At 54.5% G+C, this 23143-nt stretch overlaps 8 protein-coding genes across 8 annotated transcripts; 5 read left to right on the forward strand and 3 right to left on the reverse strand.

Annotated features, from left to right (window-relative positions):
- Positions 1-863: 863 nt before the first annotated feature.
- MRS44_006544 (uncharacterized protein) lies at positions 864-1358 on the reverse strand (the record flags this gene model as incomplete). The annotated part of the gene is made up of 1 exon (XM_046284647.2): positions 864-1358. One exon carries the CDS (start codon positions 1356-1358, stop codon positions 864-866), a length of 495 nt encoding a protein of 164 aa, XP_046139852.1.
- Positions 1359-4281: 2923 nt separating this feature from the next.
- Positions 4282-6744, forward strand: MRS44_006545 (uncharacterized protein; the record flags this gene model as incomplete). The annotated part of the gene is made up of 3 exons (XM_065621806.1): positions 4282-4943; positions 4993-5775; positions 5838-6744. The coding sequence occupies 3 exons, from the start codon at positions 4282-4284 to the stop codon at positions 6742-6744; spliced, it is 2352 nt and encodes a 783-aa protein (XP_065477878.1).
- A 4810-nt stretch (positions 6745-11554) lies between these two features.
- MRS44_006546 (uncharacterized protein) lies at positions 11555-14938 on the forward strand (the record flags this gene model as incomplete). Its single annotated transcript, XM_065621807.1, has 7 exons — positions 11555-11670; positions 11966-12107; positions 12230-12273; positions 12330-12399; positions 12530-12749; positions 13074-13296; positions 14278-14938. 7 exons carry the CDS (start codon positions 11555-11557, stop codon positions 14936-14938), a joined length of 1476 nt encoding a protein of 491 aa, XP_065477879.1.
- Positions 14939-15557: 619 nt separating this feature from the next.
- MRS44_006547 (uncharacterized protein) lies at positions 15558-16032 on the forward strand (the record flags this gene model as incomplete). Its single annotated transcript, XM_046284633.2, has 2 exons — positions 15558-15664; positions 15723-16032. The coding sequence occupies 2 exons, from the start codon at positions 15558-15560 to the stop codon at positions 16030-16032; spliced, it is 417 nt and encodes a 138-aa protein (XP_046139848.1).
- Positions 16033-16223: 191 nt separating this feature from the next.
- Positions 16224-17259, reverse strand: MRS44_006548 (uncharacterized protein; the record flags this gene model as incomplete). Its single annotated transcript, XM_046284644.2, has 2 exons — positions 16224-17064; positions 17117-17259. The coding sequence occupies 2 exons, from the start codon at positions 17257-17259 to the stop codon at positions 16224-16226; spliced, it is 984 nt and encodes a 327-aa protein (XP_046139847.1).
- A 1368-nt stretch (positions 17260-18627) lies between these two features.
- MRS44_006549 (uncharacterized protein) lies at positions 18628-19775 on the forward strand (the record flags this gene model as incomplete). Its single annotated transcript, XM_046274584.2, has 2 exons — positions 18628-18689; positions 18743-19775. 2 exons carry the CDS (start codon positions 18628-18630, stop codon positions 19773-19775), a joined length of 1095 nt encoding a protein of 364 aa, XP_046139846.1.
- A 199-nt stretch (positions 19776-19974) lies between these two features.
- MRS44_006550 (uncharacterized protein) lies at positions 19975-20939 on the reverse strand (the record flags this gene model as incomplete). Its single annotated transcript, XM_065621808.1, has 2 exons — positions 19975-20151; positions 20202-20939. 2 exons carry the CDS (start codon positions 20937-20939, stop codon positions 19975-19977), a joined length of 915 nt encoding a protein of 304 aa, XP_065477880.1.
- Positions 20940-21032: 93 nt separating this feature from the next.
- Positions 21033-21760, forward strand: MRS44_006551 (mitochondrial 54S ribosomal protein uL11m; the record flags this gene model as incomplete). Its single annotated transcript, XM_046278118.2, has 2 exons — positions 21033-21353; positions 21428-21760. The coding sequence occupies 2 exons, from the start codon at positions 21033-21035 to the stop codon at positions 21758-21760; spliced, it is 654 nt and encodes a 217-aa protein (XP_046139844.2).
- Positions 21761-23143: the final 1383 nt, after the last annotated feature.

Raw genomic sequence — 23143 nt, forward strand, 5'->3', positions numbered from 1 at the left:
ATGCCAGCATGCTGAGGTGAGTTGCAAGCAGAGCAGAGAGAAGCAAATTCGGCGAGGGGGAGGTCGGTTCGTGGGGTGCAGGGATTGAGAGACACAACAAATGGATGCGGGGGAAGCCTGATTAAGCACGAAATAGCACGACAGAGCGGTATAAAGAAGGCTGATTAAGAGCCTTGTACCGACAAGATTCGCAGGCAAGAAGAAGAAGTCGAAAATTAAGCAGGGCCTAGCTTCAAGATCATCATCATCAGCCCATGGACGCTCTCATGGCGAAAAAAATGTATGGAATTGTCAATGGCCAATGGGCGAGGCTCCAACTACGGGAAATAGCGGGCCTGACGGTTTAACAGTTCTCGACTCAGGACCCCGGCCTTGTCAGCAGAAGCGACCAATCAGTGTCAACCTTGGACTAACGGCTTCACGACAGGTACTAACAGACAGATACAAGTCGTGATGGTTTCAATTGTTTATCAATTTGCTGGTTAGACCCAAGTCAAACTCGGCTGCTTTGAATATCGTATCGTAATCGTACAAAAGGAAAGAAAATCGTGCTGCCCAAGGATACAATCTTTAATTGCAAAAGCCCATAGCGCCCTCTTATCCATTGGTTCCCAAAAAGATGCCATCCGTTTTACCGAACAAAGGAAACTCCCCACGTGAGATATCCAGCTCTCCGTGCGTTTTGATCAGGGGGAAAAGAAACAGGCAGAGGAGAATAATAGGTGGCATCCAGTCATCGTACAATCAAAGATTAAGGTATATGATGTGGGTATCGATCTGGTTTCCATCTTCGTTCATTTGGAACGAGTGGAGATGAATGTACTGGTAGGTTGATAGGTGGGTAGACAGGCATAGTGTTGCCTTTATTCGTCGGTTTTGCCCTCTTCCTTCTCGTCAGAGGAAGAGGCTCGGACCTCGTTCCGCAGACCGGACAGGACATCGGCCTGTCGGGCCGCCTCGAGCTCCATCTCCAGCCGAGGTCCCCGACTTCGGCTCCGTGTCCGTTGTCGCCGCCGGAAGGGACGCTGCTGCTCGATGGGAGAGGCAACGCGGGAGGGACAGTGCTCACGGCGGAGCCTGGCGTGGAGAAGTCTTCGCCTGGTTGGCGACAGAACCCTCCTCGGGGACGAGGCCCGTGATGTGTAGCCGAGAGAGGGGGACACTGCGCGGCGGCGAGAACGTCCTCGGAGGGTGCTCGACTCATCCGAGGGCGCACAGCGGATTGAGCGGACGTTGCCGCCGCGGGTCATGCTTCGCTCCCTCTTGCGGCCTCGCATGCCATCGTGGTCGGCAACGGGAGAGACAATGGTGGGTGGTTCGGCAAAGGAGGAGCTGCCGGGTGCGACTCTCGCCGACATTGTGCCTTGGCTCCTTGGCGAGGTAGAAGATGATCGAGTTGTAGGTAGGATACGGAGCGGATGTAGATACGGACAAGGCGAGAGAGAGAGAGAGGCACAGAGTGGAAGCGAGAGGTGGTGATTGATGATCAAGACGTAATGATAAACAAGACAAGGAGAGTATTATATAAGAAGTCTCTTTGTATTGTTGTTGGGTCACTCGAGGAACAACAGACTACCTCTAGGGATGGAGTCGTCTGATGCAGGGAGACGTGGCAGCGGCATGTACGTTTGTTTTTGTGCAACTCGTGAAAAATGGCAAGAGTAGAAAAAAAAAAAGTTGGGCCTCCCTCGACATTATAAATAGTTGCAGGGTAAAACAAACAAAAGGGGGAACGAATTGATGGAGAGGAGGCCAAGGGATGTGGATGGGATGGGATGGAGGAGGGGGTGCGGTACGGCATTGACATCCGTCCCATCAGCAGGCGAATTGGAAGCGAAGAAGCGTAAGAAAAAAGAAGCAAGATCCTCAGGGCGTCAAATGTCAGTCATATGATGGAATGGGGTTGTTGCTTGGCTCGGGACCCTTTGCCTTTTGCCTTTCGCTTTGTGTGTCTCCCATGGATGTTTGGGGTCTGGGTCGCCTTACTTTCTTACCCCCCTTGCCAGGTTGTCATGGATGCTTCTCCTGGACCCTGGAAGCCTTCCATTGACGACAATCCCAGTCGTTCCAAATTAACTGCAATGCAATGCTATGCAATGCTTCAGAACTTGTCGATTGGGAAAAGGAAAAAGGGTGGATGGCTCCACGACGTGTGTGATGTGCAACCCCAAGCATCAGCCCAAATCCGCGGGGGCTGAACTCTGTCTTGATTAGTCGGATCGGGAGTTGGACAGCAGCATCTGTCTTGCACGGGATGGAGGGATGTGGCAAGCCGTCAGTCAACTTGGCGGCAGCTCTTCCCCGCGTGCTGGCCGTTGCTGCTACCATGCACACTCAGCACTGTAAGTAAGTTACGAAATCCTGTCAGCCCGTGTGTAGACCTTGGATTGGATGCCTCGAGAGGACAGTACAGTAGCGTCGTCTCAAGCAGAGCCGGCTTGCTCCAGAGGACTTGGTCGAGTGCTACCCCAGACAGATGCCGTCGGGGGTGAATCACCGGACGATCGTCTCCCAGCTGGTGCTTACGAAACATGACGAACGCATGTCATGACGTATCAGCCAACGTCGGGAAACCTACAAAACGTGCTCAGGTGCCCTCTGTACCTGCGCAGCCTGGCCTGCTGCCGGTACGGTGCGGTACGAGAAAACATGTGTTTTGGTGTGCGTTGCTACCCATCAGCAGGATGCACAGTCTCGTCTACGTAACACTGCCTCGAGGCTCGACGAGATAGCAGAAACAGTCCATATTCACACTCTGTAGCCATATCCGTCACCGTGGCTTGGCAGGTTCTCGTCATCATCAGCAGCTCGGCCGAGGAGGCTCAGAAGGTGACTTGGTTCAATTCCTCCACCACACCCTCACCCGTCGATCAGAGGACTCTCTTAGCGCCCAGGGCACCTGAGATGCATCGCTCGTTGGCTGTCTCAGCATGGCCGCCTCGAGGTGGCGTCGGCTTGGAATCCTTCAGCGCGTTTATTCCCCCAGCAGTCAAACCAAAGCCGTTCTAGCAAGTGGCCCTTCTCACCCAAGGGAAGCCTTGGGGGCTTCTGCCGCCTTGAGGGAGCAAACACGCTGATGTCAATGGGTCGAGACCGGTCCATTTGCGCTGGCCCAGCATAGAGTCTGCTGGCTGTGATAGGGCAGATGCGGCACCCGCCTGCGAGCTTATTCCAAGCAGCAACAACAAAGCCGTAAAGTCGTGAGCTGTCATCGAGGTTGTGATGGGAAACGAGAATGGCTTGTCCCACGGTGGCAGGCAGACATGATGATGGCTTGGAGCCAAGCAGGCAGGCACCCATTTAAACTCGAAGCCAGGTATCCTTCTTTTTTTGCTTCGCGAGTCCAGGGCGGCTTGAAAGGGTGCCAATCGCTAATCGGCCGTTACGCCGTGTCGGCGGAAACGAGTCTCAGCCCGGTGTCCTCGGGGGTGTCGAGTTCCGGGGCCGATAACCAATGCATTTCAACCTTGAAAAAAAAAATAGACGGCACATCATGGAGACAACTTGATCTCCTATCATCTACCTTGACCTTCTTAACAGATAAGATGATTATCAGAACCATGGACAGATGAAGCAACTCTCAATGCGTAATCACACGAGATTGAATTTCACTATCAAGTCGTAAATTCCAACAGCAAGTCCTAATTACAAACTCGCCTCGATCTGTAAGCAGCGTTCATGACTGTTTGTTTTTTTCCGCTTCCGGCTCAGGGGTACGTACCCACCCGGAGTCCTTGCTCCTCCCGTTTCCGTCCCTGTCACAAGCTGGAAAACAGGAAGGAGGTGGCCACGCGAGCCTGGAGGACGCCATTGGATGGCAACATGTGCCAGCTCCCAAACCTGCAACTGGTGAACAACCTACCAACACTCAGACCATCACTGTCCCGTCGTCATTTCAGGAGCTTCACTTCGGTTGATGACAGCGACAACGCGTCTACTGGCTGCTGCTGCTTCCTTCTTCCTCTTCTTCACCTTTAAATCTTATCACCCTTTACCTTTCTCTGTTCCTCTTTTTGGCTTACTCCTTTTAAAATCCCCTTGGTAGTCCTGCTCATACCCTCGTCCATCCTCCCGTCCCCGTCCCAGGAATCAAAATAATCCGCCCCTTTTCATCCTGCGATAGCGCGCGCTGCCACCATCGGACAACGGAACGAATTTGCTCGCCGCCATCTAATCCGCGTTTCTACCTCCATCGATAAGGAATGGCCCTGCAAAACCCCTAAACCAACGTCGAATCCTCTCCTCCTTCTCCCCCCGTTGGCTCCCGCGACCCTCGCAACCATGCCTCGATCCCGTCCGGCGACAACGGGCTACGAACGCCTCGCCCAGGCCGACGACCTCAGCTCCGACTCCGAGGATGACCCCCTTTCCCAATCCTACGCTTCGCTGCAGCCAGCCGCCGCGCCCCGATATGCCCCCGTCAACCAGCCGCGCCATCGCTCTGGCATGGCCAGCCCGAAGTCCTTCGTCTCAGCCTCGAGGCCCAAGTTCCGTCATCGTGCCGGTAGCAGCTCCGGTGTCGACCTCAAGGCCATCAATGCGCGACTCGAGCGCTGGGCCGACGAAATCGCCTCCCGTTTCAAGCGCAAGGGCAGGAATCAACCTGGCGAAGAGGAACGTCTCGAGATCCATTACTCTGTCTTCCAGCCTCCAGAAGGCGTTCGCCCTGTTACTGCTGAGAGCATGGCCGAGTTTCAAGAAGGTTTCATGACAAAGGCCGAATTCGAGACTATCGTCGAGAGCGTCCGAACTGCCATTCGGCAAGAGATCCACCCAAGTATGATCTCACAAGGTAGCTCAGGTAGTTACTTCGCGCGGAACCCAGACGGTAAGATTGTAGGCGTGTTCAAGCCCAAGGACGAGGAGCCCTACGCGGCAGGAAACCCCAAATGGAACAAGTGGATTCATCGGAACCTGTTCCCTTGCTGTTTTGGACGAGCTTGGTATGTATCATTCACCTCCTCCGTTTAACCGTTGCTAACTCCTCCCCAGTCTTATCCCCAACTTGTCCTATGTCAGTGAAGCCGCCGCTTATGTCCTCGATTGCCAGTTGAGAACACATCTCGTCCCATATACCGATGTTGTTTGGCTATCCTCCAAGTCCTTTCACTACCCGTTCTGGGACCGACGAAAGTTCAATCGAAAGAAGAGGCCTCTCCCTGCAAAGCCCGGCAGCTTCCAGGTCTTCCTCAAGGGCTTCAAAGACGCAAATGTGTTCCTGCGTGAACATCCCTGGCCGGATCAGTATTGGTCAGGGTTCCGGACAAATGATGGACAAAACAAGAAGAGGAGGAGGTGGACTGAGAGCTGTCGTCCCTCAGGGAATGCCTCGCCGGATGATGCGTACGCCAGTGATGACGAGCAGGGCCAGGACGATCATCTCTTGGGTCCCGAGAACTTCATCTGGACGGAAAACCTCAAAGAATCCTTGCGCGAGGAACTCGAAAAATTGGTCATCCTCGACTACATCATGCGAAACACGGATCGTGGCCTCGACAATTGGATGATCAAGGTCGACTGGGAAGCCGGCAAGGCCTCTATAGCCTCGGATCCAATTCACTTGAACATGGAGCCGGTCGTTGAGGAAGAGGGCCCCCGTCCTGTTGATCTCTCACAACAGGCCCCTCGTGCCACGAGAGCATCATACCCCTACAAGACACAGAAACCGATGAGTGCCTCCAGCCGACAATACACAGGGAATGAGCCCACCATCAGTATTGGAGCTATCGATAACTCGCTTTCGTGGCCTTGGAAGCACCCGGATGCTTGGAGAAGGTAAGAACAGACTCTGAAGCTGATTCCTCGTTATCATGAGATATGCTAACCCTCAATGTTAGTTTCCCCTTTGGCTGGCTCTTCTTACCTGTCGACCTCATCGGTAGACCCTTTTCCCAAAAGACACGGGATCACTTTTTGCCTCTGCTCACATCCACCACATGGTGGAGTCAAACGACTCTTGCCCTGAAGAGGGTGTTCCAGATGGATGTTGACTTCCAGGAGCGCATGTTTGCCAAGCAGATCGCCGTCATGAAGGGTCAGGCGTGGAATGTTGTCGAGACGCTAAAGACGCCTGACCATGGCCCTCTCGAACTCACTCGCCGAGCACGAGTCTGCGTCTGGGATGATCTGGTTGACGTCCCCGTTGCGGTCCCAATGCGTGCTACATCATCTGAAGTCCGCCGCAACCCCCACGTCCGCCAGTCTATGGACGAGGCCGACATCGCGAGCTCGGCTCCAGCCAACAACCCTCCCATTGAGGATCTCCTCGGACTCGCCAGTGCCCCAGCAGATATGCCTCATCCCGGCCGGTTTGAGCTCGCTTCTCCAACAGGCGAGACAGCCCAATCACCTGATGAGGTCACTTCGAGCGATTCCAACTTCCTGGGACCTGCGGGGCAGCAGCAGCAGCGTGGCGGGGAGCTGAACGAGCGTCCCACCGTCCAGGCAGGCGGGTTTAGAAACAGTTACCAAGGGCCTGTACGGGCGCTCAATATGTACGAACCAGCACGTCAGCAGACGTCGCGGCAGCAGCGGAGGTATTCGTTCGCCAATACCGCTGCACGGCGCAACAGCAACGCCATTGCGCAGCAGTACTATGGAGACATCCACGAGGCCTATACTGACGACCTGGAAGGCGACCTCGGCTATGCAGCGGCCGAGGGTCAGATGGGCAACCAACGCAAGGTCATCGTGGAGCGCCTCGAGGCTGTCAAGAGCAGGAACCCCGTCTTTACGTGCTGGTGAGCGCGTCCAACCCAACCGACTGAGCATACAGTTCAACTGAGCCTCGGCGGTGTTGGCTCGAGTTCCAACGCGACTGCGACTGTTGGTGGCTGCGACAGGGCTCGGGCGCGTGAAAGCGTGTGCTCTACTCCAGCCACAGCCGCCACGTTGTAACCATCCCAACGCGCGCCGTCGTATGAGATCACGACCCATGTCTTTAGAGCACCTTAATTTTGGGCCTCCAGGGGTTCGTTCCGTTGCTTGCCAGCCTCAGGGCTTCGCCGACATGCTGTTTGCGTGTCTTGCTTATTCGAGCTTATCATGCATGAGAGCGGCTGATGAAGGTGTCTCACTCTCAAACCGACCTATCAACTGGGGGGGGGGCCTCATCCATTTGATGAACCCCCTCCCCTTTCCCTCCGCCTTGTCCCAGGGAAGGAAGACGCAGTGCAGGACGGCACAGTACAGTTCAAGCTGCAGAGGAAAGGGGAAAGAGGACCGACCAGGAAATGAAAAGAAATTCAAGTTGACCTGCACACAGCACATAGGTAGCAGTAGATTGGGGACAAGACAGCGAAGATGGTGGGCGCAGAGTGAGCGGGGTCGAGAGCTGACCTGTCATGTTGTACAGTATTTCCAATGGGCGTCTTGCGGTCCTTTTTTTCTTGTTTGCTCCGGTCTTGTTTGATCGTGTCTTGGGTCTGGTGGGAAGGCAATTTTAAACGCGTCATGACGGTTGAGATGCATCCATGGGAAGGAAAAAGGATCCATTGACAAAGAAAGACATGTAGCCAAAATAGAACAGCTTCAAGCGTGTCAGCGTCTTCTGGATGGTATCCTCTTTCGGTTCGGGTCCGACTGTCGACCCCTTTAGCTCGGTTACATCCAAATGAAAATGCTGCTGTAGCAGTGCAGCTCTGCTCTGCTTTGCTCAGTGGGTGGATGGATGGATGGATTCCAGAGTAAGCATGCCGCACGTGGGACTCAGAGGTCGGTCCCAGAGGGTCGGACGGAGGGTGTCCAAGGGCTGAACAGTCAAGTCAAGTCAATGGATGGCTGGCCTACTGCGCCTGCGAAGCGAGCTGGTGGCCGTGTCTGTGGCCGACCCTCGTTTCCCGCTCCTCCCGTCATCCCGCGTGTCCAGCATCCAGCATAGCCCACCGGTTTCCCGACTCTCTGGTCAAAAACCCGAGAGTCTGGGTCGGCAAGCCGTGGCTCGAGCATGGTTCCCCTGTCTCTTGTGGCGCCAGCGATAGGTAGCGCACGAGCACCTTGGCTCAGGGAGACGGACGGAAAGGCACACCGAGCAGTTATCCCTTTTCAAGCAAAGTAGGGTCCATGTCTCGCGGAAACGGCGTCGCTTCGTCGTCTTTTGAGCATTTCCCATGGGAGACCGCGGCTAACACACCGGTCTGGCAAGGATGGCCTCTCTAACTAAACCGCTGGCATTAGCCTCCGTGCAGCCTTTCCTTAGCAGGTGGTCAGGGAGGTCGCAATCGGTCGACGATCCTCCTCCGGCGTGCAGCCCTGCCTGGAATTCTTGGAATTCGGTGCTTCCTGTCCCCCACAAGACTCCATGCTGGCGGGCCGTAGCGGCCGTACAAGATTGGGTGTGGGTACCGGAGTGATGGGACGCCTCTGGGCGTGATAACGTCCGCAACGTTGTGGGAGTCCGCCGTGCCATCTAATGCAATATTATCTCGTAATCGTTTGCTGATCGCATGCGAGCCTTGTTTCGCTCTAGCTGCCCGCGCTGGTGTGATCATGGATGGCCCAGCGCCGTGGTTGTTTCGTCTTGTCTTGTCTCGCTGCTGTCGAGTTGTATCCAAGACTCACTCTTCCATGTCTTTTCTCCCATCCTGGGACTCGCGGGCCTTTTGTCCTCGGCAGATACGCACAGTCCGTGACAAGGCACTGCCTGGCCCGGCTCCATCATGCCTCGGTCCTTCTCTGCCGTGGGCAGCTCCAGCAGGCCGGTCATGTCCAGATGAGGTTGAGCTTGTCGGGAACCCCCTGTGTGGGGATGCGGGAGTAGGGGTAAGGAATGGCCTTCCAAGGAAACCCACCAGTACCGCTAACCCTCGACTGCACCAGACTCCCGGTTCCAGAGTTGCCTTTCCAGGGTCCTTGAAACAGTGTCAGAGCGGTTAGAGGCATGGCCGCGAACTCGGAGAGGAGCTCTGGCTTGCCCATGTCCCACCACCTCTGCCGTCCTGCGACCTGCAGCGGCCCGTCGACAAGCACAAGCAGCTAGAGCGGCGCGAGTCCGTCTCGTTTGTTCCATCGACGGATGCCTTTGTACAGTTTCCAAGCCGCTGATGTCGGTCAGGGAATCGACACGTCGTATGATGTTGGCCACAAGTAAGGGCGAGCCGATGGGGGGCACAAAAAGAACCTGCACACCAGCCGCGAGAGCCCGCAGCCCGATGCAACTTAGCGGCCCATTGCCAACGCCAATGTGGCCATGAGGCCTCCTTCCTCTTCCCTTCCTACCACTAGAATTCTCCTGTCTCCAGATGGTGCATATTGACCTGCCTGCTGGTCGAGGGCCCGTAGTCGGCCTAGCTGTGGACACAGGAGGCGGTGAAGAGATGAAGCTTCGTGCCCGTGGTCCTGGAATTTCCCTTGCTTGACTTTGAGAGGCCCCCAAGACTCCCAAGGTGGATCGGTCACGGTGCCCCTGAGGCCAGGCGATGGCCTCCCTCCATCATCGTGCCTCGTTTCTGGACATGTCGTCCTCCTCTGTCGCTTCCACCGCGGTCCCTCGCATCCTGAGATTGCCTCTGGAGGAAACCATGGGGTAAGTAAGCAGGGCTATCCCCGTGCCCGTGCTTGATCCATGCTGGTTAAACCGCTTTCCAGTTTAGCCAGTATAGCCAGTCACCCAGTATAGCAAAGCTCCGAAGATGGCGGCGCGGCGGATTCAGCCCGTCTTTGTCCTGAGGTCCCAAGTCCATGTCCTCGGTATTGACATGGTCTGCCATTGGACTATGCCCCCAAGTGGTCACTCAAGTGACCACAGGAGATCTTCCCTCACCCGCTGCAGAACGTCATAACACAAGGCGTGAACCACACCTCCCTCGTAAAGTGCCATCTTTGGGGGGGCAGCGTCTGGTAGCACACACAGCCGCCGGCGTGGGGGAGAGACAGCCTCGCCGACGTGAAACAGTTCGCATCCCCCCTCTCTATGGGTAGCTCGTAGCTCCAAGCCATCCGCAGGTTCCGCAGGATTCCCGAAAAACAAATGTATGGATCTGAGATGGTGGGAGGGCTTCTGCCCAGGAATGGGCACTTTGGGTGGCTCCAATGGAGCTTGAAGGGAATGAGACCCTGGAAATGCTGCATCTGTATTCGACCGCAATCATGTCTGAACATGCGGCACACCAACCCCTCCACTAAGAGTGGAACCAGTGTCGTCGTCCAAGCATGGAGCCATAGAGAAGTCGACGATGAGGCAATCCTAGAAGTATCCCGGCCAGTTTCGTCCATTTTCATCTCATCCCGGCTCCTTCACACCAGGAGATCGATCATACCTAATTAGAGCGTTGTTGCCTACTGCTCTTTGAGGTCGGTTGGGCATCGGATTGAGCCTGTTGGCCCATCCCTCGCAACAGTTCAAGGGACATCAACTTTGATCCCAGGTAGCAAGCCGCCTTGCTCTTGACTCCGATTCCAGCCCCAGCTTATTGGCCTCGGGTCATTGCACATATAGAAATAGCCCACAGCCGTAGGTCTGCGGGTAATCCCTGATGCTGAGGTGGACTCAAGCAATAGAGCTCTCAGAGGTCAAGATCGGCAGTAGAACCTTGGGAAACAACACTTTCTCGACCAATCTGCTCGGCTGCTGGCCAAGTCATCTCCGCATTGTCCCAGAAAGCCTCGCGGTGCCCGTAAGTGCTACGCAAGGCCGTTGTATGCAAGAGACTCCATAGGCCCCGATATGTCTTTGGAGACTGCATCCCGGCACCAGGGTGGCTCTTGACGTGTGGACTCGGGCCACGCTCAGGGTACCACATGATTTCCTAACACTTGATAGTGGCCCAAATTCCCCTTAGAAGGAAGTTAAATCGACTTACCTTTATCGTCTCTCGCAGACAAACACCAAAACCACTCGTGAGCTTTCCAAAGGCGACGCAGTTTGGAAAACAATCCTGAACCATGGAAGCCGAGTAAGACAACCAAGATCTCTGGGTGTGAAGAACTCGCTAAGCCCCTCCCCCTTTCAAAAGAGACGGAACCGTGCCCCTTGACGAGACGTTTACCGAGACCATTGAACACTATGGCCGCAGTTATCAACATTACGCCCTGACAAACGGAGTCTATTTTGCACCGATCGACGAGGTAGGACAACTTCCGGTAGTCAAGATAACTAAATCGTTAACGGAGCATGTCACCCCGGTTTAGGACGAAATTTCACGCCTCGAGCTGATGCATGGGGTGCTAAACAGACTCTTCGACAACCGTCTAATATTCCCGCCCATCAGGTCTCCGAGAAGGATTCTTGACTGCGGTTGTGGCCCTGGGGACTGGGCTATGGAGGTTGCTTCGCAGTATCCTGATGCTGAGGTAAGTCGTTTCCCCCGGTCCGACGCTCCTTGTTTCTCGTTACACGCGGTCCCTGCGAGACGTCCTGATCGAAGAGGACTTGGCACACCACTCTGGGTACGACGCAGCGAGATCGACCGTTTTGCCCAACACCCAGCCCCCGTAACACTTGTCTAAGAACATCCGAGCAGAGCTCTGGCCGAGAGGGACTGGCAGCCAGGGGCTGGGGGCTGCTGGGTCGCCGATGCCGAAGGAGTCGTTTCGTTCCTTACGACCATGTCTAGAGATGGTAATGGGCACTGATCGTCATCGACAGGTCCTCGGAATCGACATAAGCCCGCATGTGATCCCTGAGAGTCCACCCGACAACATGGAGCTCCAGGTCGATGACCTCAATGGAAGGTAGGTCGTCCAAGAACGAACCAAGAGGAAAGCGCTAAGTCATGACCCGGCATAGGTTCACATTCCAATCCAACCACTTTGATGTTGTCCATAGTCAGATGGTGGCAGGCGGAATACACGCGAATCGATGGCGAAGCTATATTCGAGACATATTTCGGGTACTGAGGCCGGGCGGCTGGTGTCAGATGGTCGAGATATACTTCAACGCGCAGTCGGACAACGGGACATTAACTCGAGGCAAGCCTCCCAATCTTCAAACAAGGGGTTGTCGACCAGTAATAACCATTGCATCCAGACCACGCTCTGTCACGGTGGTCGAGACGGTATCTGCAGAGCCAACAGCCGTACAAAGACCCTCGGGCACCATTGCAGATGGCAACCTGGATGAGAAGTGCGGGGTTTACCGAAGTCGAATCGAGGTTGTTGACCTTGCCGATGTGTGCTTGGTCAAACGGTAGGAAACAGGTGATAGCTTTGTTCTCGGGATGATGCTGATCATGGCACTGCAGATGCTCGAGAGTATGAGATCGGATGGGCGAACAACGAAAACGTGAATCAGCTCCTATACTCGCTGGCACTCTACCCCTTCACACAGTTCCTAGGGTGCGTCGGTGTCAGTTGAACTCCGGGGTACCGCGTGTTTGCTAAGCTCTCGGTAGGATGTCGTTTAACGATTTTCAGCTCCTGGTTGCCCAAGCAAGGAGCGAGGCCGGCAACCCGGCATTCAAGGTGAACACCCCCTGATTTTTCAAACCTGAAACTTGGTCAAAAGTCAGAGGTCTAACATGGTAGACGTGACTACGGCTGGTAGGCTTACTTCCCCATGTAAGTCGGATTTGTCTTGGCTACTTGATTGAAGTGCGATGTTGACCATTGGACACCAGATATGTATGTATTGGCAGGAAACCACGTCGAGGATAGGCGATACGAAGCCCAACCAAAGCGTCTGAAGGCCGTGGGGCGACGGCGGTGCGCAGGGGACTGCATGCAAGCGCCGGGAAAGGGACAGAGGCCTCTCATTGACATGAGGGGACGGATTGAAATAGATGACGATGACCAGGAGAAGGGGGCGAGAGGTTGTAAATGCGTCTCGATGCGTCTTGATGGGTCGTTGAAAGAAGGTTTGTATGGCTGGGGAGGCAGGCGGATGTGGCGCGCCGTCAAACGGATACCTAGTGCAGGAAGGCACGATGAGAACACACCAAGTCAGAGGAGGCAACCCAACCTAGGAGGTAGGAAGGCCCAACCTCTGGGGTGCGAGTGAAGGAAAGAGCCTAGTCACGGGAGAAGGGGAGCAGGTTCCTTGGGTTGATGCAGGTGCTCGGACTTAAAGATCCAGGTAAACAGGAAGATCCATATACGGCTCTACAAAGTGGCTGCTCATCCCTTCTTATTGCTTCCAGGGAGTGACTCGCAACGGCTGGCCCCATGGAGGCTCGGTACCGGCTGGCTGGGACCCGGTGAGGGAACAGCTGGAGACTTGGCCTGCCCGCTGCGACTCGAGGGACCACACCTACCCAGGGAAGTGCCCGTCCCCGTCTCCGTGTCCACCACGGATGGAGGTCGAGCCGCAGAGGGACGACTCATGAATGGACCAAGAGCGTGGGAGCAAGATGGGCAAGCAAGGTAGTGAGCGATCCATGGCCGGGCCGTTCCCCTTCTTATCCACCACACGCACGAGAACCCACCTCTCCCGAACGGAACGGGCACGATAGGTGATCACGATCTCGTCTCTTTTTACAATCCCTGGTCGGTCAGTCCCTTCCACGAGGGATCTATCGATGTGTTCATCTCCCCATCTCCACCTACGTTGCCTGGTAAGGGACTGGGTCTCCGAGGAGATCATCCATGGCAGTCAACTACCGGGCTTCGGCCAAGGCCTCGATGTCCAATAGTGCTATTCTAGCGAGCTCAGAGGCGGTGGAACCTGTCAGGACCGTCAGGGTCGTTGACAAGTGCAGCTGTCACCGAGTCCAGCTGCGTCATCTGTCGCTGATGCCCTCGAGCCTCCCCTTGATCTGTCCCCCTCTGGTGAAGCTAGCGCGGAACCCTAGTGGGATGCAATATCAACGGAATCATCCCCGACCCTTGTCAACGCATGGGAGGCTGGGTGCACCAAAGATCAGGTGATTTAGCGTGCTGGAAGGTCTTGTCAGTCAACATCAACAACGGCAAGGACGGATGTTTGCTGGACATTTTCTCCTGGGAGCCCGAAATGGTTATGACGAGTACGCGGGATATGTGGAGGACAAAGCACACCAGAATCCAGGCTCGCGGAATGAGCCAATGAACCATCAAACACCCCCGGTATTGATTATCTCGAAAATTTCCGAAACCGTCTCCCCCGTAATCGCCCAGTAGCCCAGTGCACTGGCCTGGGCCGCCCCTACAGTACAAGCCCGCCCACGCCCACTCCCACGCCGCCCTACAGGCCGTTGCACACCGCTAGGGCCCGGCAGACAAATCACAGCCGCCAATTGACGCCGCAGATGCACATGGGAAATTTTGAGCTCCCAACTTATCCAGCTTGAGCTTTCATCACTTCAAGATTCGATCGTCACGGTGCATACACTCTCATCCCATCGCCAACCGCGCTTCTTAGACCAGAATTGACTTCCTCGACCCAACACCCCCATCCTTCATCTACGGCATCATCGATCACAATGTCCTGCAAGCCCTCCATGCACCTCCTCCGAGCGCTACGGGCGTCTCAGCCTTGCTCGGCCTACCGACAACCCGCCAACCGACTCTCGTCTGCCTCCCTCTGCCGCTTCTACTCGACACCAGCTGGAGATGCCCCCCTCCGCTGCTGTCCAAGCTCAAGTCTGAACTCAAGACGGCTATGCGCGCCAAGGACGCCCCCCGCCTAGCCGTTCTTCGGGCAATCATGTCGGCCAACCTCAACGCCTCCAAGACATCGACCCCCATCAAGACGGATGTGCAGCTCGTGGCCTTGATCCGCAAGATCCAGAAGGGAGCCTTTGACGCCGTTGCCGAGGCTAAGGCTGCCGGCCGCGAAGACCTGGTCCAGAAGGAGGAGGAGCAGATCAAGGTTCTGGACGAGTACATCTCCAACAGTGGCGTGCAGACTCTGGGTGAGGCCGAGCTCAAGGGCCTGGTTCAGGACGCTGTCGAGGCTTCCAAGGCTGCTGGCGTCCAGGCCAAGGCCATTATGGGCGACGTCATGAAGCGGCTATCGGGTGCTCTCGAGGGCAAGGATGTTGACAGAAAGGAGCTGGCCAAGCTGGTCAAGGAGCTGACAAGCTAAGTCAGCCCAGTCCAACATCCGAGGATGGTGTAAGATATGTATATTATTGCGCCAAAGTGGCGTTGGAGCTGCTGTTGAACCCTCTCCATATCCCAATCATCTGTACGAATTTACGCTGTTGTAACGAGACACAACACCTGCTCCTACATAGGGCGCGATTTGAAGCTATTCACATTCAACTTGAATAATATGCTAACGTCACAAAAATTCCTGAAGGCATAGTCTCTTTCTATGTGATGAGTAACTTGGCAGTAGGAATGCCTCGACGATTGTTTCAAGGTCACGAGGCCAACCGCGTTTGCTACCTGGGCCATTCACTCATCCAGTGCAACTTGCTTCATCATCGTTTTAACATTGAGAAACATATATTCCCAGAGCCCCGACTTATGAGGAACAGACCGAGCCAAATCCGGGGTAATATCACGGCCGAGTGACCCCACCTTGCAGACTCCGACGGAGCGATGAGTAGATAGGCATAGTACAAGTGAGTCACAATATTAGAACAACAAGGTCGAGACGCTCTTTGATATTTAATCCTCTCGAGCTTGGTCTCATTTTCTCCCTCGTCTTTTTTCTGCCTCACCTCTAGTTACTCTTTTCTTCACAAGCAAAAGCAATCATGACATCACGTCAAAACATCAGCTCCGGCTCTGCGTTTGAAGCGCAGATTGGCTATTCACGAGCCGTCGTCACCGGGGACTGGGTATTCGTGAGCGGGACAACTGGGTAAGTTTCCTCTCTGTGACTCTACAGCTCATCACATTGGGCCTAACATGTGTCACAGCTACAACTATAGCACCGGCGACATCTCCCCCGACGTGGCTGAGCAGGCGGACCAGACACTGACCAACATCGCCGCGGCTCTCAAGGACGCAGGCGCATCTGTCGAAGACGTCGTCCGCGTTCGATACATTCTGCCCGACCGCGATGACTTCCCAAAGACTTGGCCGGTGCTGCAGAAGTGGTTCGGCCATGTTCGTCCTGCGGCGACTATGGTGCAGTCCGCGCTGATGAAGGAGGAGATGAAGATTGAAATCGAGGTCACTGCCAGAAAGGGATGTGGAAACGCGGCTGACCAAGGACCGGTGGCTTAATACATGAAAACTCTGAGTGGTTGGGTCAAGTTGATAATAACAGCCTACCGTTTGTTCTATTCTACAGCACTGTCAGTTTCATCCAAATCCAAGACACACCAGGAACTACCCTTATCTATCCAGTTATAAATATACCAAATAACCCTTGTTTTAAAACCCCAAGTACAAATAGATTCCATGCGAGCATCCATCTAGTGAACCAGAGGCGCAATCAAGCCTGCAGCAGCAAAAGCAGTACCAATGGTAACAAGGCTCGACGTCGACAGGAGTGACAGACCGCTGATTCCATGTCCAGAGGTGCAGCCTCCAGCCAGTCTTGAGCCAACAACCATCACAAAGCCGCCGGCAGCAGCCAATCGTGGCTCAGTCTCGACGATGGACGCCGCGAGAAGCTCGGGGAAGTTCTTTGAGACTGCCCAGGCGCCTGCTGCCACGCCGGTCGCGAACAGCATGTTCTGGCGGCTGCTTGGGTACGAAGCAGAGTCAGCACCCTTGAGGAGCCACCAGAAGTGATTTCCGACTTCTTCGTAGGAGCCAGAGACACCGAGCATGGAACGGCGGACGAGGATAGAGAAGAGCTGGGCGAAACCGATGAAGAGACCGCTACCGGCGGAGAAGAGGGTCCAATCCGAGCCAGTGGTGTAGATAACCGAAGCAGCAATAGCAGACAGACAGAGAGTCTCGAAGAGGATGACAGTCGCAGCCTTGGATACGCCGAGCTTTTCGTTAAGGGTGACAGTCTCGGGCTTCACTCCCGTCCTCTCCTTTTGCGCCTTGACGGCCTTTGAGAGGAATCCTGTCCATACGATACCGCCAAGCACCGCTCCGCCCAAGGCGTAGAAACCAGTCTGAAGTCCAGCTCCGACCTGAGCGAGTACAGTTCCAGGGCATGAGCCCGAGAGAGCCATGCCGGCACCGAGAAGAAAGCCGCCGAGGACGTTGCCATCATATTGGCCGAAGAGGCCGATAGGTGAGGAGCTGCGGGGCTTAAGATTTACGTAGCCGGTGCCTTCAAGGACTTTATAGACAACGCTATATATCTAGGTCAGAAAATTCAAGATATGTTGGAGGGAGAGACACTCACGCGCTGGTCGCCGCCGCGCCGAGAAAGGTCTGCAGCATGTGCCATTCTTCAAACTTGAACTGGTTGATGATGACCGATGGGGAGTAGACACCAGCAACCATAGTGGCAGCGCCAAAAACAGCGCCCGAGATGAGCGAGGCCATGGTGAAAATATTCGAGTCTTTGGGGTGGAATATGCAGTTGGTGGATCACCAGTGAAGATGGTGTTGAAGTGTATGCCGGTCTTCGGAGCGTCGGCAGCGAACCTTAAGTAGGGCAGCTTTGAATAGGGGAAACACTGCTCAGAGTAAAGGCCTAGTCGTAATGCTCACAAATCAAGATTTCATAAGAAAAAGGCGAAATTTCATGTCCAAGATTCAAGTCGCCGAAGTCAAGGCCAAGAGCCTGAGGTCAAGAATTGGTCCGGGTGCCCGCCCATGGCCGACGTCCCGATTGCTAAGTCGGTAGCGTCAGAATTGGGGAAAGTGATGCCATCTGGGGACGGACCCATTGAATGTGGGTTCACAGCAGGATGCATATTCTTGTCACCGAGGGTGAACTTCAGCTATATTCTTGCAGTTTTCGATGTGTAAGTCGACGGGGACTTGCATCCAGTGGAATAAGCAAGTACAGTAGGTAGCGAATTGGTCTCATTAAGGTGCTGACGGCTCCAGCCACCGAGTTCGGGGAACAGACTTGGCTCGGGGACCTGAAAGTGACAGCTCGGTGACCATCCCAGCGGCGACAATTGATTACAAACGACTTGGCTCTCAAGCACTGGCCTTTTATTTCCAATCGTGGTCGAATAGTTCTCGATTCTTTTCCTTATATTGAGATCAACATCCTCATATAGATGAATCCTTTCTCTCCTTGACCTTTAGTTTGTTTCTTGGGTTCCTCACCTTGGCCCTTGAAGCCAGACGTCTCTTCCAGGGTAGCAACCACCTTGTTGTAAGTTTGAGGGAACATCGCCCACAGACAGGGCAATTGTGTGAACAAGTCGCCACAAGGATATGCTGGATTATCTACTGAGCACTGAGCAGGTATATACTCGCTCTGCTAATTATCTAGCCATAACAAAGTGAAAGTTGACTGATTGTGAATGCGATCACTTGTCACACTCTAGGTAAGAGTTCAGAAATGCACCAATATTAATACTCAGCAAGGACGAAGGGAAAGGCCTTTATGGATTAATAATACGAAGTAGCTTCACTACGACTATTCCTGCTAGATAATCACTAATCGTTAAACAGCTGCATCATCTGGGGAGTTCATCCGGCTTTGATGCAAGACACTGCCGAGGTTCGGTCCGCGGCGCGGTAGCGGGGCCGCTTGGTCGGCTGCTGAACATGTCTCCTCCTCACCGAGCTGACTGGATTAGTAAAGGCTATGCACACCAAAGATATATCTATATCTATATACCTGCCTATCTATTTGAGCTGAATCATATCATCTTAATACATAACTTCAACTTGCTCCCCCCAGTATATCCAATTCCAATTACAGGTCACAACATCTGCAGTGACATCACAATGCCTCGAGCTCTCACCCTAAAGCATATCGAAGGCGCAAAGCCTGGAAAGGTCTACTACCCGTAAGCGATTCAATGCATCAAGTTCTCATCTATTTGCTGAACTTGACCCCTAGTATTCAAGTTGTACAAGTTCCCAAGCCGACACCGGGCGCCAATGAGGTCCTAGTTCGCCTATCAGCCGCAGCTCTCAACCATCGGGACCTCTTTATACGACGTCATCTCTATCCTGCCATCTCCTTCACCAACCCACTCCTGGCCGATGGGTATGGAACTGTTGTGGCCCTTGGACCTAATGTCACTCGCAAGGAGCTACTCAACAAGCCCGTCATACTCACACCCATGCGCGGCTGGGACTCTGACCCTGCTGGCCCCGAGGACAGTCGCAAGTTCGCCGTGACCGGTGGATCTAGAATCACCGACGTCGGTACTGCACAGGACTATATCGTCGTTCCAGAATACGAACTCGAGCCTGCACCTGACCATCTTACACCCGCCGAGGGCGCCTCTCTGCCGGTTGTTGGCCTCACGGGCTGGAGGGCCCTTGTCACAAAGAGCAACGCTGCATTCCCCGGCGCAAACATTCTTCTCACGGGAATTGGCGGCGGCGTCGCTTTGGTGGTTCTTCAGTTTGCTGCGGCCTTTGGCTGCAACGTTTATGTCACCTCAGGCAATGAAGCCAAACTTGCGAAGGCCAAGGAGATGGGAGCACGCGGCGGCGTCAACTATAAGCACGAGGGGTGGGACAAGGAGCTCCGGGCACTCCTCCCGGCTGACAGGCCATACTTGGATGCTGTCATCGACGGGGCGGGCGGCGATATCGTGGCAAAGACGGTGCGACTGCTCAAGGCCGGCGGAGTCATTGTCCAATACGGCATGACCGTATCGCCCAAGATGGACTGGCTCATGTCGGCAGTGCTGCAGAACATTGAGCTCAAGGGATCGACGATGGGCTCCCGAAAGGAGTTCCGTGAGATGATGGCCTTTGTGAAAGAGAAGAAGATCCACCCCGTCGTCAGTCGGATAGTCAAGGGGTTGGACAACCTCGAAGATATCGAAGGACTGTTTGTGGATATGGACCAAGGCAAGCAATTTGGCAAGTTGGTGATTGAATGGGATTCTGGGAGCGAGTCACCCTCAAAGCTGTAAGGGACCAATGATCGAACAAAGATGACGACAAGAAGTTGAATACACATTTTCCCCAACTATGAATCCTTAACTACCTAGAGACATGAAAAAACGCCGAGTCATTTTCAGGGTATCATACACCTCGAGAGCCCCTGGGTCATGGGCCAGCAACTCACACCAGTTGCCCACCCACGTAGCATGCAGAACCAAGTGCCCCTGTTTACTCGTCCGACTTCTTGCGCTTCTTCTTGGGTCGGCCTCCCTCTTCCGGCGGGACAAACTCGGCCTCGCGCTCCTTGGCCTTGTCCTCCTTTCGCTGCTTCTGCTTCTCCTTGCGCTCCTCCTGCGCGGCGCGCTCCTTGCCCTGCTTGCCCAGGAAGTACTCGCCCGACTCGATCTGCATGTCGACCTTGCTCTTCTCGGGGGCCGGGGGAACGGCGTGTAGACCTTCTTGGACTTGTCGGTGACCTTGAGCGGCACGCGTCGTTGGCTGAGCGTCTTCTTCTTGAAGTTGGGGAGGAAGCGGTCCCAGCTCTCGTTGGCCAGCTCGGGATCCTTTGCGAGCTCGCGCTTGATCATGAGCTCCTTGATGTGGTAGATCGGGTGGATGTTGGCCATGCAGTCCTCCACCACTCTCCGCATCTCCTTCAAACCCTTGTAGGGGCCCATGGCAGACACCGTGTTACCGTGGACCAGGATGTATGTCTCCGTGAGCAGCTCGAGGGCCTTGAGGGTCGAACCGTTGGGCCCGAGTATTCTTTGTCGTCGCTTGACAAATCTCTCCTTATTCCGGACGAGGCTGCGGATCTTGATGATATCGCAGGCGACGCCATCGTCGAGGATCTTGATGGCTTGTGGCGCGGGGACACTTCGAGCAAGGAGTTTGATGAGGTCGCGTGCGTTGAGGATGGCGGCGGGATCAAATGTTTTTCGGGTAGTCTTGACGGTCATGGAACCCTCGACCAAATCCAGAGTGCAGGCGATACCGGTCTTTTCGAGCGCCTTGGTGACGAGAGGCCAGGCCTCCTTCAGGTAGACTTCTCGGTATTTGGGGAAGAGAGTCGCGAACGAAGACTCTTCAGCAAAAGTGCCTCCGACATTGTCCTTTGGGGTGAAGACATCGACCTTCCACTTGTCAATGTCGTCCGTATCCCACGGCTTCTCCTTCTTGTGCGTAGAGGGCATGTTGGCCGTGTAATTGCGAGGATGAGGTTGAAGAAAAGATGGGTGAGTTTCCCAAGATGCGATTCCCAAGTTTTTTTTTCCGGAGCTGCCCAGATGCAAGAGACGCAGAGACAAGTGGGGCCACTTGGTTCCATGTGGGGGATGGGAAGACCCCCCTGCCGTGAGCCAATCAGGACGCCAGCTGAGCCGGCGACTCTCGAAATTCTCCAGCTTGCAAAACACCATCAACATCGAAACGTCGAGTCGCAAGATCCCGCCGAATTCAACACAGCAGCCATCATGTCCAAGGGTCGAGCCGCCGGAGGTGTTGATCAGATTGTCAAGCTGATCGTGGGGGCCGGACAGGCCAGTCCTAGTCCTCCCGTCGGTCCTGCGCTGGGTTCCAAGGGTGTCAAGTCGATGGACTTTTGCAAGGTAGGAACACACAACGAGGCGCAGGAGGCCATTGATTACATGAGGCTGAGGGACAATTTCTCACTGTGATACAGGAGTTCAACGCCCGAACTGCGCACATCACTACCGGTACACCAATGCCCTGCCGAGTCGTCGTCCGCCCCGACCGATCATTCACCTTTGACGTCCGAACACCGCACACATCGTGGCTGCTCCTCAACGCCGCCGATGCACCCGTCAAGAAGGGTAGCCGAAAGGGTGCCAGCAACCCTGGCCACGAAACGGTCGGCAGCATCAGCCTGAAGCACGTTTACGAGATTGCCAAGATCAAGCAGACCGAGCTACGACTCTCTGGTTTGTCCCTGGAGGGACTTTGCAGGTCAATCATCTTCCAGGCAAAGTCGATAGGCATTAATGTCGTGCCTTGAGAAAGGACTCATTGGGTTGAAGGAATGATGAGAGCCACAGGCATGTGGTGTGTATAAATGATCTCCGGTCAGATATCGAACCTGTACAACATATTATGAATAGGGAGAGGTCACCAACTACAAATGAATTGTACGATTGCATTGATCATAAGTTCTCAAGAGATTGGAATTATTGCATATCGGTGCTGTTCCGAGCTTTATTGACGTCAAGGAACATTCGGACTCTAGCACGGAGAGTGCTATTAACATCACCAAGGAGGGCAGACTCATTGGCGCCATTGAATTCAACATTCGGACTCGGTCGATGAGTATCAAGTCATATCACATGATTACGGCCGATCGATGAGTTCATGTGAATCCGATAATTGGAAACTTTGGTCTTATTACGTGCCCTTGGTCCACTATACGCGTGGCATGCAGAGGCTCTCGTATCCGGATGACGATGAAGCCACGTTCATATCACATACTGTATAACAGTAACCTCAATTGCGGCTTTATCCACTGAGCTCATGGATCTTGTGTGGATCGGATCGCTTGGTTCCTGGATCTCGTGCCTTGGGCTCGGTAACTCTGTGTTGATCAGATTACGATAGCCATATCGGGTCATCTTTGGGGCACCAACATGTGTAAAAAGAAATGTTGGGCACAGATCCAGAATTAAAAAAGCTTGACTGAAATAGAAGCAAGGGTCATCAAGTGAACAATGGCCCACTGGGCAGAGAGATCGAGCGAGTTGAGACGCCCATCACTCAGGCGAGATGCAACGATGAATCCATTAATGGAACCAAATCAATTTGCGAGGTACCTGGTACTTGGATCGGCAGCTGGGCACACAACCCCCGGAGCTAGTCCCTGGCCGGGAACATTGGCAGAGAGACTTGGAACAGCCTTGTGGTTCCATGGGTCCAGTCTAGAAGGCTTCCATTTTGGCCACCACTAAAGAAAAAAGCCTGCATTTTGATTGTTTGCTTGCCACGTGTAAGCCCCCACGAAGGAGTCGTGTTCTGGTTACAGTGCAGTGCACAGGGAGGAAGGCATTCAGCTTACACCCGGCTGGAAGAGATAAGAACAGAGTCACAATAAGCTGTGGGGGCGTTGGCGTCATTCTCTTCAACCGCCCACCTCAAGACAGTCATGACAGTGAAGGGTTTTTTTAAGTGAATGGGGGTTTCATTCTCGCTCGGCCGTTGTATGTGTCATTCACGCCGGGTGGCAGCCCCGAGAGCTCCGCCACCGCGGGCCGGCCTTGCTGCGAACGGACCGCAAGCTTCACGGCCTGGAAGAAATTTTCTTCTTTCGCTTCCGTGAGCGGGTGACTGCTGTCACGGCCCCGTCTCATGTTGTGCTGACTCTGACACGCTCGGAACAGATCCGTGGCTTAAG

This window comes from Fusarium solani, assembly GCF_023522795.1.
Source record: "Fusarium solani strain SB1 chromosome Unknown bctg00000003_1, whole genome shotgun sequence".
Classification (NCBI taxonomy): Eukaryota; Fungi; Ascomycota; class Sordariomycetes; order Hypocreales; family Nectriaceae; genus Fusarium; species Fusarium solani.